Source organism: Etheostoma spectabile, chromosome 18 (genome assembly GCF_008692095.1).
Source record: "Etheostoma spectabile isolate EspeVRDwgs_2016 chromosome 18, UIUC_Espe_1.0, whole genome shotgun sequence".
NCBI lineage: Eukaryota > Metazoa > Chordata > Actinopteri > Perciformes > Percidae > Etheostoma > Etheostoma spectabile.
In genome coordinates this window covers 8,363,434-8,379,685 of record NC_045750.1, presented here as the reverse complement: position 1 = coordinate 8,379,685, position 16,252 = coordinate 8,363,434, and the positions used below count along the sequence as shown (strand labels likewise).

The 16,252-nt window shown below is 40.9% G+C and overlaps 1 protein-coding gene across 17 annotated transcripts in view; it reads right to left on the bottom strand.

Annotated features, from left to right (window-relative positions):
* Positions 1 to 16,252, bottom strand: part of gphnb (gephyrin b) — an 86,727-nt gene that overhangs the window by 39,979 nt on the left and 30,496 nt on the right. For all 17 annotated transcript variants that reach the window (XM_032542679.1, XM_032542680.1, XM_032542688.1 and 14 more), the window contains 5 exons: positions 11,263 to 11,320; positions 11,043 to 11,135; positions 6,355 to 6,449; positions 5,776 to 5,842; positions 714 to 986 (listed from right to left, as the gene is read on the bottom strand). In XM_032542679.1, coding sequence (XP_032398570.1) covers positions 714 to 986; positions 5,776 to 5,842; positions 6,355 to 6,449; positions 11,043 to 11,135; positions 11,263 to 11,320 — 586 coding nt within the window. The remainder of the gene's footprint in view (positions 1 to 713; positions 987 to 5,775; positions 5,843 to 6,354; positions 6,450 to 11,042; positions 11,136 to 11,262; positions 11,321 to 16,252) is intronic.

Below are 16,252 nucleotides of genomic sequence, written 5' to 3'. Positions count from 1 at the left end.
ATTTAGCAGCCTGGATTAGCAGCAATTATTAATTAATTTACAAATTTAAATAATTTGAGTGTTATCGAACATCCAATCTACAGTAGAGTAACTTCCTGTAAACATGTAGAACCATCTGCCATAGATCAAAACAATAACTTAAAGTAGCTTTGTACTTTGCCTGTCAACCTACTTGTGATGTTATCAGGAGAAATAGGCCTACTGAAATACATAATATTAAACCCTTAGTGTTGGAGATGGTGTATTTCTCTTTGTACATGTTCTATATGTATCTGAACTATTGTTAACTAGTCTCACTGGTCAAAATAACTTTAAATTGTGCACAATGCATCCTTTGAATTGTCCCGTTCTGTATGAGTAGGACAAATTGTAAAAACTGTACTATCCCTTTGTGACCACATCTTTATAGTCCAGCTTTGTCATGTAATCTAATCTGTAAATTTCAATGTAGGCGATGTACTGTCAAGTCAAGTAGAACATTTTGTCTCAGGAGGGGCACTTGGTTGTGTGTTGTACATGCTGCAAGTCTTCATCACTCTTGACTACAACAATTTTGGAAATTACTTATTTATGCTAAAATATATATATTAACATATGCTTGTGTGAATGACACGCATAAACGCGTATAGATGATCGTTGAAAAAGCATGGCGTCAGATGACAGCTCCAACAGCGAACCCTCCCCTTTCCCTTTCCTCCCCCACGCCCCAGTACCTTGGCAGCGATGGACGCAGCGGTGATGTGGGAGGAGGAGCTGTCCTCGGTGGACGCCACACCGCTGTCCTTCTTCTCCTCATCCTCCTCCTCACACTGCACGCCCTTGTCCTCCGTCTGGCGGCAGGGCGAACTGTTGTGCGGTGGCGAGAGGGGTGGTGGTGGCGACGGCAGGTCCTCCAGCTCGTCGGCCGCCTCCTTTACCTTCACCACTGCGTCCCGTAGGAGGTCGATGGCGTGCGGCAGCGCCGGCAGGATGAACTGGAAGCATTCCTGGAAGGGTAGAAGGACAGAGGAGTGCAAGGAGGGAGATTATATCAGTAAGAGGGATTTGGTCGATATTCAAACAATAGCAGCCAGCATGAACTAAATAAATTATTAATTATTACTAATTATTACAAGTTATTATTACAAGTTAAATTTAGAACAATGTATATTTCCACTGCACGTCTTCCATAAAATTCATGTTATGCTTACCACTCCGTGTCTGTTGTCGACCAAAAAGTTGTTTTCTCTCACTAGCTTTTTTTTGTTTTTTTTAATTGAAGTAGAGATACTGTCAGTGAAACTCAACACTTTCTGCAGTTGCTTCACATGTAAAGCCTCACAACCCTTGAAGAACTAGATATAATTAGGGAGTAAAAAATATATTTCAGTTTCAACAACTGTTGAGTATAACATCACTACTATGGAATAAGTGCTAGGAAATTTAGATTATGCTGAATTTATCAAGGCAACAAGGACATCCGAAGATAAGGAAACATCTCACAAAAACATGATCAATTATATTTAATACAAGTAGAAATAAAGGACTTTCTCTAATATTCAGTAAGTCTGTTTCAAATGAAGACATTGCAGTACACGACTATAACCATGAACGCTGTCATGCACTCAGTCCTATGTAACACCTACACCCTGCTTGAGGCAGTAAAATCAAAGCAGAGATTTCCTCCTCAACCTCAGCAGATCACAGCGGCTCCTTCTGGCCACATTCATTCTGGCTTGTGCTCATTCCTTCTTTCCTCCATCTCTGTTTTCCTCTCTGGTGTCTTTCTGTGTGCCTGCGGGCTCCTCGACAATGCTAAATGCTCCATTCTCCTCACTCCCAAGACAAGCACTAATCTGTGAAATTATTTATCTTCCTGTGTATTTTAAGCATTGAGAAGATACATTATTTATCGCTCCCACGCTTTACACTATCTACCCTGGCTGCGAACTGGCTTTCGGAGCAACCTTTCCACTTCTTATCCCATTTTATGTGTGCACAGCACAGGCTTTAATATGATGATGTTAACCTTGATTTGACAGAATTTAAAATCCCATAGATCCACACTAGGATGCATGCATGGCTGGAATAGCATCCTCCACCAGTGAGCATAAAAAATACCAAAAAGAGAGCAGCCGGACACCCGTTGGCCCTGCTGTTTAACCGAAAGCTAACCTTTCCACCCCATACCTCCCCATTCACTCACACACATACACATACCAAACCAATCAGCACACAGTTGACTGTTTATGCTTTTTGCTGGAAAGGAGGGTCAGGTGTGGTTGGCTGATGTGGGGAAGGAAAAGAAGGAGTGGGGCTGGTGTCAAGAGCCTGGGGACATTCCTCCTTTCCTGTTTTGTGCATTCATTGCGTGCCGTGAATTCTTTTTTTTTTATTAGGTACATCTCTGTTCTTATACTCTGTTTTGTCCTAGAGGAGAGTAACTGTCAAAAACACTAAAGAGCAGAATCCCTAGATATACTGCCAGCGGATGAGAAACTCAAGCGAGAGAGAAGGATGGAGGAAAAAGGGAAAGGCACTGCTGTTCTGAGAGAGGGGCTTGCAGGAGATGACGAGAGAGGATGACAGACAGAAAGAGAAAGAGAGAGTGAGAGAGAGAAAGAGAGGGTGGATAAGATCTCGAGAGATTAAGAGAGACAGAGTTGAAGAGAGACAGACAGAGACTCAATGAGAGAGCAAAAAGAAACAACGACAAAAAGACAGTGAGATGGACATAAAAAGTGAAGGAGAAAGAAAGAAAAATACTGAAACAAGGACAGTAGAGAATAGGCAGTGGAGAGAAAGAAATAAACAAAATAAATAGCCAGTAACATGCTTTAATTTCTGGATCACTAACATTGTAAGAAACCTAAAATAACAAGCGCAAAAGTCAGGGCCTTGAAACCCTCACATCAAAAGCCCCACAGGGCCGTTTTCAAATTGACAATTTAATTATGGACCATCTGACAGTGTGTGTGTGTGTGTGTGTGTAGTGGGTTCAAATAAAGGTTATAAAACACAGGTTAGGCCTTTTATCTAGTTGCAACAGTAATCAGAGACTAGGAACAAGAATAGCAGTGTAAATATATAATGTAATACAAAGCCTTGTCAACAGTGAATAGTATAATAATAGTTCTAAAAACCTGGATAATGTCATCAGAATGATCTCAGATTGGGATTGAGGTTTCACATTTATAACAGATAGTTTGAGTTGTGAATTTGGGGCATAGAGTTTGAAAGATGTACACATTAACCAGGCAACAAAAGCTTAACAACATATGCTATTGAGTTGCATTATTGGAAATGTAGGATCCAGTATTTGCAGAACTTGACCCTTGACAAAAATTCAGAATATCTCTTCCTCTGCTGCTTCGATTTGACCATTGTTAATCTGTCTCTGGTGAGTCCCGACACTTAATTAAACTATGTTTGTACAATTCTACCTTGAAGTACCCCTTTAAAAGTGCTTTCAATTGTGCGTCCAAATAGCTCAGTTGGTAGAGCGGGCGTCCATATATAGAGGTTTACTCCTCGACGCAGCGGGCCGGGTTTGACTCTGACCTGTGGCCCTTTGCTGCATGTCACTCCCCCCTTTCTCTACCCTTTGTCTTCAGCTGTCCTGTCAAAAATAAAAAGCCAAAATGCCCCCCAAAAAAGTGCTTTTCATTTTAATTTTCACACAATTTATAAATGTACAAGGACTCCTATACTAAAAACTGAGATCTTATCACAATATAGACAAAACGCAAACAATCAGGACATATATTAAATGCCAAAAGTACACAAAGCTGTGAACAGCATAGAGTGTATTTTATCTGCAGTGTAAATGAGGTCAAAAAGACAAACTAGCAGCTAAAAGAAGCACAGCCGACACTCTGACATAAGGCCCTGGATCAGCTGGACTTCACCGTTATCTTTATGACAGGAGATCGTCGTAATAGAAGCCTGCAATGGGCGGCTTGTGCAGTAAACTTTAACTGGGGGTTGATGAGGGAAACAATAATACGGCAGCAGATGGGGGAGAGGTGGCGTAATTGATTAAAAGAAATACTAAAATCGATCAGGAGAAGCAGGCGCGTAACGAGATGGAGACAGATGTGTAGGTCAGCACAGCAGAGAGGTAGACAGATGGAGGGGGACACAGAGACAGCAGTGGGTGGACACACGTATACTCACGCACGCACACACCACACTCCTTTGTTCAGAAAGAAATACATCAAAACACATCAAAACAAACAAATGTACCATAAAGCAACAAAGGACACACACAGATCTATGCTGTAGGCACATACATCATCAATTAATCGTTCAAATGGATGCACATAGAGGCACACACTCAGTCACACACGTTCAGATCCATACAGACACCGTACACATGCTGCTCACACACAGGGGCGTTGGAATGGGGGGAAAAAGGGGACTGAAGACCCAGGACCCTCATGTGAGGAGGGCCCAAAAAGATGCTGGAATGAATAGCTGTGGATGTGGGGAGGGGCCCATGGTAAAGTCCTTTCTACAGGGCCCAGAATTTTGTGCTACGGCCCTGCTCACACATACACACGGATTACGAAGCCATGTGGATTAAGTTACACATCACTAACAATGTGCAGGAAAGAATCTAAATAGAAGTTGAACATACCAAAAGGAGTCATGTTACTAGCACAATGCTAAGCTAATGCTGTCCATACAAACAGGTCATAGCTACACTAGATGCAGCACTGACGACAGAGTCACGGTTCCAGAGTGCCTTGCATGGCATCAAGCAACCATGCAAGTCACTGGCCTAACCATCAGGTGTTTAGTGTCTTGCTCAGGGACACATGCTGTTGCAACAACTATTAACGTTAGAAAAACTACAATACCACACCGGATCTAGCTAGACCAGAAACAAAACAACAGGTACGCTGCACACACTTGCTTGGGCTTGCGAGCCGGCCAAAGAGTAGTAACGTTAAGTTTTGAGTGGATGGCGAGCGCCGAAATGGATGCCAATAACATTCTGGATGGAAAATTTACTTTTTAAAAGTTGCCAAATGGTTTCATTGACAAGACCAAAGTGATCTGTGTGTTTTGTTGTTGTGAACTGAGCTATCATTGCAGCACGTCTAGTCTGAAATACCACTTGAATCACACAGCTAATGCCCCCCCTCGTCAAAGTATTTTTTTCACCCTTTTATTGATGGACAGTGTTACATTGTGTGAGAGATTATTTGCTCCCAATGAGTATGTTACGTTTGCACAAAGCAAGCCAATCCACTTTTCCATGTTGATAGGACCCTTACAATGGGATTAATAACGAGTTAACTATAACATTAATGCGAATATTCTCGATTAAATATTTGAATCGTTTGACAGCACTATTATTTATTTGAATCACAAAAAAAACATTGCACCTGATCTGTCATCAGGTAGTCTGGCTTTAATGGATTGCTGGGATAAAGCATGAAGGCGCGTCCCTCACAATTTTCCTACCCTGTCGCTATCTCCGCCCAGGACGATTTCGATTGGTTTAAAGATATACAAACGAGCCACTCCCTCTCTCCCCACCCCCTATCTGGGAATAGAAAGATGGTGTAGCCAGACCATACTGCAGCACTGACACAGAGCTGTGGAGATTGGTCTGGCAATGCGAGACTAGTCAGCAGGTGAATCTATTAATTCAATTCAATTTTATTTATGCAGAAGAGAGAGAAAAGGGGTGGGGGGTCGGTTTCTTTCTATCTTATCTTCGCTTACATCTTCACATACACAGGAGAAAAACAGAGATGTTGATACATTTTTTGCAGTTTTTCCTACCTGGGAGCCTTTCTTGCTTCCAGGTAAGTTAATGATGAGCGTCTTCCCTCGGATACCACACACAGGTCTGCAACGCACAAACACAGAGGAACGTTTATATTAATAGAGACGAAGAAAGTGCGACAAAGTATGCTTGATTATGGTAATATATGCCTCTCCCTCCACCTTAAAGCCTTGATTCAATGTATCACAATGCGCTGCGCTTAATCACCGGTGATAAATTAACTTACCATTTTGTCTAACACCAAAAGGTGGGCTGATCCTCTTTAACCAACAGAAGGAAGTCACACTGTACATAGTTTATCTATAAGGCTCTACTGGAATAACTGGCAGCAGTAGCACAATGATTGTAATGTCAGGTCACATGACATTTTAACTTCAGCATACATCGCATGTTATGTAGATTGTGTGTTTGTCTATGTTTATACAGTTCATGTTTAATCCTGAGCACCGGGTCTCGATCTTGATCTCAATGAGGCTGCCTGTTCAAATAAAGGATTAAATAAAGGAATTCAATAAAAATGATGTCAATAATAGTATGTGTGCTTTGGTTGTGTCATACATGAGACTGTGTCTGACCTGGAAAGCATGCCTAGTGGTGTGACGTTGAGGGATCCCATCAGCATTGCCAGAGACATCCCTGGAGCCTCGCGCTCTATCACTTCCTTTGTGGCCTGGGGGGGAGAGGGTCATTAGTGTGTAGATTTTACTGTACGTTAGTTTTGGAGTTGGACGTCAGGCTGCATGCTAGCAGCAAACTACATAACTAACAGCACAACCGTACAGACCAACATTTTTATTTGTGTTTTTGGGTTTACATGACAGACAAATGAATTCATGAGTAAAAATAATTATAAATTTCTCATCTGGTTACCCTAATCACAGGACAGGGTCATATAAATAGATTGATGTTGACATTTGATGGACAGCAATTCCTCATGGTTAGACAAGCTACTGTAACAAAATGAACACTGAAAAACATCCATCCTTCCATTGCAGGTACTTTAATTTAGTAGTAATCTACTACATGTTTTGAGAAAGGACCTTGTGAGAAAAACACTGACGACCAAGTTAAGCAATGCAGAGGTGACAAGTGTGTGCGGAAATTTATATCTGACTCAGTCATTTAGAAGATATTTATGACAAAATCTAGAGAAGATGGGAGGAAATGAAAGAAAGTTAAATAGTGGATCTTTCAGGGAGAAAGATTTAAATTTACTTTAAGTTTAAGTCTTTCCATTTTGCTGCTAGAATTAAAAGAAAACAATTTAGAGACTAACATAATAAAAGGGCTCATTAGTGCATGACTATTTCTTGTATTTATGTTTTACAAGTGCCACTTCAAATGTCAATATAAACAATAGAACAGGACATCAATTTTTCCATTGGTTGCAGAAGCATGTTACAAAGAGCAAGTACATTTGTATTATATTGTGAATGTACTGTATTGTATTTTACTGTATTGTACTGTATTAATAGTAGTGTTTTATGTTGTAACTGTGGAACAAATAAAGTTATCTAACTAACTAACTTACTAACTTAATATGGTTACATGAGCCATATTCTTTAAATATTTTACCTATCTGTTGTGTATTTATGTGTTATGATGAAAAAGACCTTTAACATTTAAGGTATTAAATAAAAATATATGCATTTTTTAAGGACCTGGATACTGGATACCAGATGTACTTTTTGTCACTTCATGAAAGGATGACATTTGTGGCTTTAGCCAAGGCTGTAAAATAATGATTTACAATGACTACAACAATAGAGAAAAACAATGGAACATACTTGACTAACAACATCACAGGAAATCAACACCTTAGAATGATGGCTCATTAAAAAGATCTTGGTAGGTAAAGAGCTGTCAGGCAGATAACCAGGAAATACTGATAACTGATAACACTTTTACAACAACCTCTTAAATGCACGCCTTGATTCTGAACATCTGGACTGCCCTTAAAATATTGATTTACAATCCCTTTTGCACAATCCATCTCTAAAGGCTGTCTGAAGGCTGAAAAATACTTATCTGACCTGTCTCCTCCCCATTCAGTACTCCCATCAGCAATCACGATTGATTCAATCTTTGAAATCAATACAGAAATATGTCTTTTTCTTGGTCGGCCTGTGGAATTAAACCGTTAAATGTTGAATAAATCCCAGCAGGGTACATATGCTTTCCAGGGATGGTGGTATTGTCAATTGCAGGAACATGCAACAAATGCACTTGTACAGGTGCGAGTGTATATACATTTGTGGGACTGCGGTTGAAGCGGCACTTTCTTGACAGATAGATAGCGGAGAAGATAGCGCACTCTCATCCAGCTGTGTGTTGGGTGCCCTTGAGTTGAGTGACACTTCAAATGCGCCATTAGCGAGGGAGAGGAGAGAAAAGACTTCAAAGAGATGAGAGCCACTGATGAGCATTGTGGGCTTGGACTCAGGAGAGGAGAGAGATGGAGGGAGGGGAGAGAGATGAGGAGAAGGAAAAGCGTGTGGGAGGGAGTGAGGAGGGGTGAGAGAGAAACAAGAGGGAAGGAGGGAGAGAGGGATGGGTAAGGCTGGATTTATACCTCATCATATAAAGTCACTGATTGGAAGAAAAAGGAGATGGGTTGATTCAACAGGCATGCATTCGGACAAAGTGTAAAAGACAGACTATGTTCCGGGGCAATATGATTGGGTTATTGGAGAAAAAAAGGATCTCTATTATATGTATGATTAGGGTCAGAGAAGGGTGAAGACTGTCAGTGTGTGAGATGAAATATGACAAAATATGATCAGAAAAAGTCCTCCACTGGTCAAGTGAAGCAATCGAATTCAGTTGTTCATTCATGTTTTTTGTTTTTTTCTCTCTGAAAGCATGCTACACCTATGTAAAAGGAAGTAGGGCGGTTTAGTCCTATTCAATTGTTCATTGGAGCAGACATTTCCCATACATCCTTTCTTCTGCCATGGGCTAATCGTCAGAATTTAATGTACTTGCATGAGAAAAGCAATCATCCAAGAATACATCCGTTGGATGGCAACTAACGGAAAGAGATTAAGCTAAAATGCCATATTATGGGTTTACATGGGGTGTACATTGATGTCTAACCAAAACAAGAGCAATTTCACTCATGGCAGAGTAAAAGCTGTATAAAACTTTGCAACTTAACACCAAAATATCAGCTGCACAGAAAAATACATATGTCTTATGATGAAGATAACCAGCAGAATCTCATATAATTCTGAGACAAAGTTTGATGTGTGGTAGGAATGGACGTTATTACTTGTAGTTGTTACTAAAGCAATAAAGCACGAGAAAAAACTCCAGGCATCTGCAAACCATTCAAATGTTGATTAAAGGTAAGTCACTACATTTCAGCTGGTTATATGCCTGCAAAGAGAGTGAAAAAAAAGACAAAACCACCACCTCTGAATCCGCTGGTTGATATGTAATGACAAATATCCAAAATAATGGTATGATCGACATCTGGTCTTTACGGGAAATTCCAAGTTGCAGAAGCACTTAAAATTAAATTGTTAAATTGCACGGAGTAACTAAGAAAAATACAAACTAACTTCAAAGATGAAATCAATCTTGATTGGTAATGTAGACAGGGAGGACACAAGTCAGATAAGGACTTTCAGACAGTTGCAACAGGGTTTGTCAACAGATTCAAGGTCAAATACAGCAACATGTTGTACTTACTGTAATAGAACAATAAGGCAAATTAAGTTAAAGCAACATTTATATTCCAGAGAGTATACAAAGAGCTCTTTGATTAGAGTAAAGACATGACACATAATCTGTTTGCTTTCAGCTAAAACAGAATACAGTCATATGTGTCTTGTTTGGCCTCCAAACTCACAGGGACAGACAGTGAGATATCGTTGTCTCCAGCACACAGGGTTGAATCAGATAGCGGGCATTATCAGTGACTACAGTGTGTATGTGTCTTCCCCCTCCCAGGAAGGTTGCTGTCTACCATGATTGATGAGGACCAATGTTACTGCTGAGAACCACAGCTCATCCCCTGCCAAATTGCTTACGTGTATGTGTGTGTGTGTGTGTGTGTGTGTGTGTGTGTGTGTGTGTGTGTGTGTGTATATGTGTGTGTGTGAGAGCGTGACTGTGTGAGAAGGGGTTGTACCAGAATATAGCTGTATAAATCCCAAAAAATCCTAATCTAACATTATGTGAAACTAGATCACAACTGCATTAATCCAGGTTTAGAAGCCAGCAATGACAATGTATATGTTTCATGTAACTTTAAAATAAAAATGTTCATGTTAATGTACCCTAGGGTTTCCCCTGTCACTGACCTAGTGGGGCAGAAACTAGAAACAATGAATACTCTTGCTCTGGTCTAAAAACATCTGGCCAAAGGACTACAGTTGAAAATTAGCCGGCTGGCTAGCACCAACACATTTACAGAAATGTTAATTGATGTATGTTGTCCTTTATAAAATAAAACTTAAGTAAATATCGTATGTAACTTAAAAAATATAAATTCAAATATAGTAGAAAACATGGGGTGATTGCAGGTTTACTACCTAAAAATCCCCACAATAATTTTGGTTAAGATAGAACAGTGTACACAACCTTTATGATCTGAGGTTGAAATATTTAGTAATCTGATTCTAAGTAGAATAAAAAGTTATTTTGTGAACAATTTGGAAACGCGCCAATACAATAAAGAAATTGGAAATCTGAGTGTGTGTTGACCTCTCTCGTAGTTTATTTATAATTCCATTACACCTGCCACCCATTATCTCCTAATAGCTTGTTACATGTGCTACCCATATCTTTTTCATAAAAGTGAATCAATAAGGATCTAACTTCTGCCTCTTTATTTCCCATGTGACCACGGGGCTTATTACACTGTGTGGTAATCAGTGCTGCAACACGTGTGTTAATCAGCAAAAACAGGCTGAGGTTCCCTGAATGAAGCACAGGCAGCAAAGAGAGAGATCTACCTTTCAACAGCCTTCTCCTCTTAGACACATATCAGCCATCGTACTTCTATTGAAGTTGTATAAATTACTTCCATCCGCCTGACCTCTCAACAAAACAGCGTCCATATTTCACCCCAAGCTGTTCTTGTTGATTCTTATGTAACATGTTTCTGGCTTTATTTTACTCTCAAGCTATCATCATCACAGTTTGCATCCTTATGAAATACTGAAAAAAATAAAACGTGACTGAGGACACTGTTCGCTGTCACTCTTTTGAGCCAGTTCCAACACTAGAGTGTGTCATGATGTATTCAACAACCCACCTCTGGTGTAACGTCTCTTGGGGCGAAGCCGGTGCCTCCGGTGGTTAGGATAAGGTTAAGTTCCTTTTCATCGCACCAATCCACCAGAGTCTCCTGCTCACACACACATACACAAACATGCGATTAATTATAATTAGGAAAATCATCATTACGGGTAAAAAAAAAAAGGCCAAAAGACAGACAGACAGATCGAGTATACACAGATAGATGGATTACATACCTTGATTTCATCTATCTCATCTGGCACTATCTTGTAGGCTGTGATCATACCCCCCAATCTGAGAAAGTAAAAAAGTCATTCATTTACAGATACACTTTTAAAGGTTTACATTCCAGACAAGATACTTCATTGATCACTGTAGTAAAAAAAAGAAATCCTCTTTTGGCTACTTTTCTACAGGGAGGTCGAAAAGGTCAACTAAGGAAGTGTGGACCCTCAATCAGTGTTTTCTTTAAAAAAACAGCAGAAGCGCAGAGCTTAAACTCAGGATGACCAGTTAAAGGAAAGTCTCTCTCTGGCTTATATGCACTGTCCTGCTGCCACAAGTGGAGTATCCAAGTGGGTTAGCAGGTAAGAGACCTGGATATTGTGGGCTCACCACTATATTTCTCAAAGTAATAAAGCAGAAAATACCCCTCAACAAAAGACACAGACATGCACCCAAAAGCTTGTAAATGTGACGTTTGTCTGACTGAAAAAAAAGTCTGTTCTTCAGTTCCTCGTCTCACAGGAAACAACCCTACACCTGTCATTTAAGACAATGCAGGCCTAGGAAAACACAGAAGGACAGGAAAGAAAACAGATGACAGAGACGAAGAAGATCTGGAAAAAGTTTGAGAGACATAAAGACAGTTGAGCAAGAGACAGGAAATAGAGTGAGATATTGTGGTTTAACAGCAAGTAAGGGAGAGAAAGAGAGAATGCCCTTGAACATCCCTTCCTGAAAGGATTTTCCTCAGGATGGCCCACTGAAGAGGGAGCTCTGACAAGGACAGAGCTGCTGCTGCTGCTGTTGCTGCTGAACACCGAGCCATAGCGACCTCCTGTGGCCAGACCAGGCATGACACCCAAAAAAGAACAACCCCAGGCTCAAGGTGAAGACTCTGCACAGACACCCCTTATGTAACTTTTTTTTTTTAAACAATCACTATATTTGGGATACTACTGCATCATGTTTCCCCTTCGTGTCAGCCATTTAGACAACATGATACCCTCTCATTAGACAAATCCCCATGAACTCTGTGAACATTTAAGCATCCACTACTTTTTCTGCTTCTATGATGATTTTATCCACATGGAAACTCTCACTCTTCACACACTGAGATTAAAAAAAGAAAGAAGAAGAAGATGCTTCACTGTGGAAACACCATTTACCAAATCCATTGACTCTGCTCGGTTTTCAAACTGTGCAATGGAGCGGCAAGAGAGACATGCTAAGCAAGACAACACCAAACTACTGCAGCTAACATGCATAGAGATGAGGGAAGTTGTCTGGTTCCGACAAAAAAGGCAGAAAAGTCAGAAAGAATCATTTAAGTAATTTCTCATGAAACACACACACACACACACACACACACACACACCACACACACACACACACACACACACACACAACGCACCACACACGCACACACACCCCTGCTGACATTCCTGAGATGGCACGAGTGATTTACTTCTCTTGATGTGCTTGGGAGGGAGGGGGGATTTTGGCATCTCTGTATATGTCTGTGTGTGTGTATGTGTGTGGGTGTGTGTGTGTGTGATTGTGTTCATGCATGTGCATTCGTCCGTTTATGTGTTTGTGTGTGTCTGTGTTACACCTCGGGAGAGTAAAGGAGCTGTCAGGACAAATCACCTCTCTCCCTCTCCTGGGGTTTTTATGCCTCTCTGTTTCAGCCCAAATGAAAATATGCTCAACACAAATAACTAGGGTTCCTTCCCACCGTCTCCTAGGCAACCCCTTCTGCCTGAAGCCTCTAGTTGCTGTGTTGTTCATCGTGAGTGTGTGAGAGTTTGCGTGTGCCGGTGATGTTTGTGTTTTTATTTTTTTGTCACTATCGGGGATGCCATTTCTGTGCGAAGACAGCAATATGTTGTTGCCTGGACATTTTTGAGTGTGTTGCATGTTCAGGAAATATCTTTGAGGTATAACTTATGTATTCATGTGTGTATGTCCATGTCAACAAACACAAAATGTATCTATGTATTCAGACATGTTTGTTATACAGTGTATAAGAGCTGCAGTATTTGTAAACTGTATGTTTTTTATGAGTTTTGTGGTACACACTACAAGTGGGCACAAATGTGTATATTTGTGTATGTATTGTATGTATGGTATTCTTATTTATGTATATGAATGTATCTATCTTCATGGATTTATATATGTATATGTGTGTATATAGTATGTACAGTATGTATGTACAGTACCATATGGATCATTGTAGGTATACTATATGTGTTCACGCATGTACTGCATGTGGGGGCAGAGCAGGAAAGTGTTTCACAAGACGGTGACAAAACAAGAGAAACACCTGTCAGTATAACGCAATTCAGTTCAACAGCTGCACAAACTACAGCATCCACTAAGACTAAATTTACACTATGTTAATCTACACCTCCCTAAAACAGTCTCAAGAAAAAACTGAACATCATAACTTCATGAAAATAGGATTTATTGAAAGACTGTTGAATTTGACTGTAATGCTTTTTGGTAGGTGTACCTAATAAATTGTGTTTGTGCAAAAAGCTAAAATATGTACTGAATAATTGTGTGAATATAATGTTTGCACAAAAACATGTACAGTACACTGTATGTGGATGCTTGTGTACTGAATTAGTACCAGACAGTTCAGCAATTCAAATAAGCCTGATGTTGTCACCACTGATGAAAGATGTTTCCTCAGGAAAACAATCAACCTATCAGAGCTTTGTAGGCGGAATAAGAATGGAATTGGGATTTTACTACATAGCTAACTAGATAATTAGCTACATCCGTAAAAAAAAAAATAGCGACAGAAAAATGGATGACATTGACACAAGTTGTTGTAGATGATTTAGAGAAATAACGAAGTTGGCTTTCCATATAACTGCAACATGCTTGGTTCAGTTGCACCTGCGGGACCTTGGTTGCACATCGTCACCTGAACGTACATGCATACTGTATCCACACGTGTGTATATTTGTGCATGAGTGTGCACATATATAGCACATTTGCATGTCTCCATGTACAGATGTGAATGGGAAAGTATACATACAGTATATGAGTATGTGCATAAATGTGTGTTTCAGCATGACTGGCTTCTTTGCAGATAGAGTGTTTGGCTGTATTTGGGTGGGTGTGCTCTGAATTGAGGGAAGCCTATTAGATGGGAAAGGGCGTGCAACATTTTAATCTCTAACACCCATCTATGTCTATTTCTACTGCATGTCCTCAAACAGCAGGCAGAGGTAGTCAGCCTGGAAGAAAGGCTTTTTTACTTGAGGTGTGGACAATCCTGATTCAGGCAGGGAAGGAATGAAAAGGGGGAAGGGATGGAAGTGTGGGGGGGGGGGGGGGGGGGGGGGGGGGGGGGGGGGGGGGGGGGGGCAGGCATAGTTTTGGCCTGAAAGCCTGGATGCCTCAGCCAAATCTTTCTATGAATAAAAGACGAGGACATAGAGGAGGATAACGTGAGAAAGACGGGATGAGAGAGAGTGGCACAGAGTGAAAAGAGTGAGAAAAAGGAGGGATAGACTGTCAGGGGCATACTTAACAAGAGAGAGGAAAAGTATGTGTGTACGTGGGTGCTTGTGGGCCAGCTGCAAATCTCGGTGGTAGTGGGACACTTCCAAAATAAGACCCATCTGCCAGGGTGATTTCATTAATAATACAAGCTCTTTGTACAGGGCACTCAATCCCACTCTCTTTCTTTTGACACACACACGCACACGCACACGTACACGCACACGCGCACACCACACACACACACACACACCACACACACACACACACACACACCACACACACACACCACACACACACACACACACACACACACTTTCAGTAGTAGCATGGAGTCAAGCCCATTACAGCTGGGTTGTTGGTTTGTCCATATGTAGGAAAGCTCTCAAGGGGTCACCTCTCAACATGTTAGCTAATAGAGGAAAGGATGGATGGAAGGATGGAGGAGGAGGATGGACTTGCCCACCTCTTCAAACCCCTACCATGATGAGAGGTCTGAGTGCTCAGCGAGGGGTTCCACTCTCATGATTCCACTCACAGCCACTAAACATGCACACCGCCTCAAAACACATACACACTTGAGTATTCTGCAGACCACTCCACCCCACAAGCGTTCTATTTATTTACAGAATAAATGTCACCCTGGTTCAGATCTGCCATTGCTGAAAGTCCCTCTCCCATTTTTTATTCTAAACCGTCCCGGCTACACCACATATGAAATGGACTTTATATATTTAAACAACACAGTTAACATCTGTGGCAAAGCAAGCACTGCTCAAATATGTGGTTCAATTACTTGCAATGTAAACAACACCTTTGCTTAGGTCTGCCGGTAGAGTCTCAGAAATTGTTGAGACTTTACTGTCACACAACTGACTCACATAGTAAGCACAAAATATGTCTGTGATAAAAAAGTCAATCCAAGTAGAAATGTGCTGATAAGATGGTTATTGGTGGTAGATCTCTGGGAGTATAGGTCTATGAGTGAGTGCGTGTGTGTTGTGTGTGTGTGTGTGTGTGTGTATTCCTCCCCTGACTGTGTCCTAACTGTAAAATTGAGCCCACTATCACCCATCTGATTGACTCCTAGCTATTCTTAGCTGTGACAATTTGTAAAATTGACAAAGGTTGTTACAACAGAAGTCGCTGAAAGGCAGAGAAGCAAAGTTGGCTCAACAACTCGGGGGGAAGGCTTGCTCAGCCTTCACCAAGTAAACATAAACACCCAGAGACACACACACATGACACGCCACAATATATCAATTTAAACAATGGAACTCGCTAACACTGGAAAGGTAAAGATGCATACAACAAACTAATAGACACAAATCTACACTTGCTGCATCTGTGTGTCCTTGAGTCTAGGTATCATTTGCTTTGCCACATATCATTTTTCTTTCTACCTGACACACCTCTGGATGCACCTGAAGGCCAAACTGAGCACACTGATTGATTGCATGTGCCAATGTGTGTGTGAGTTTGTGTGCC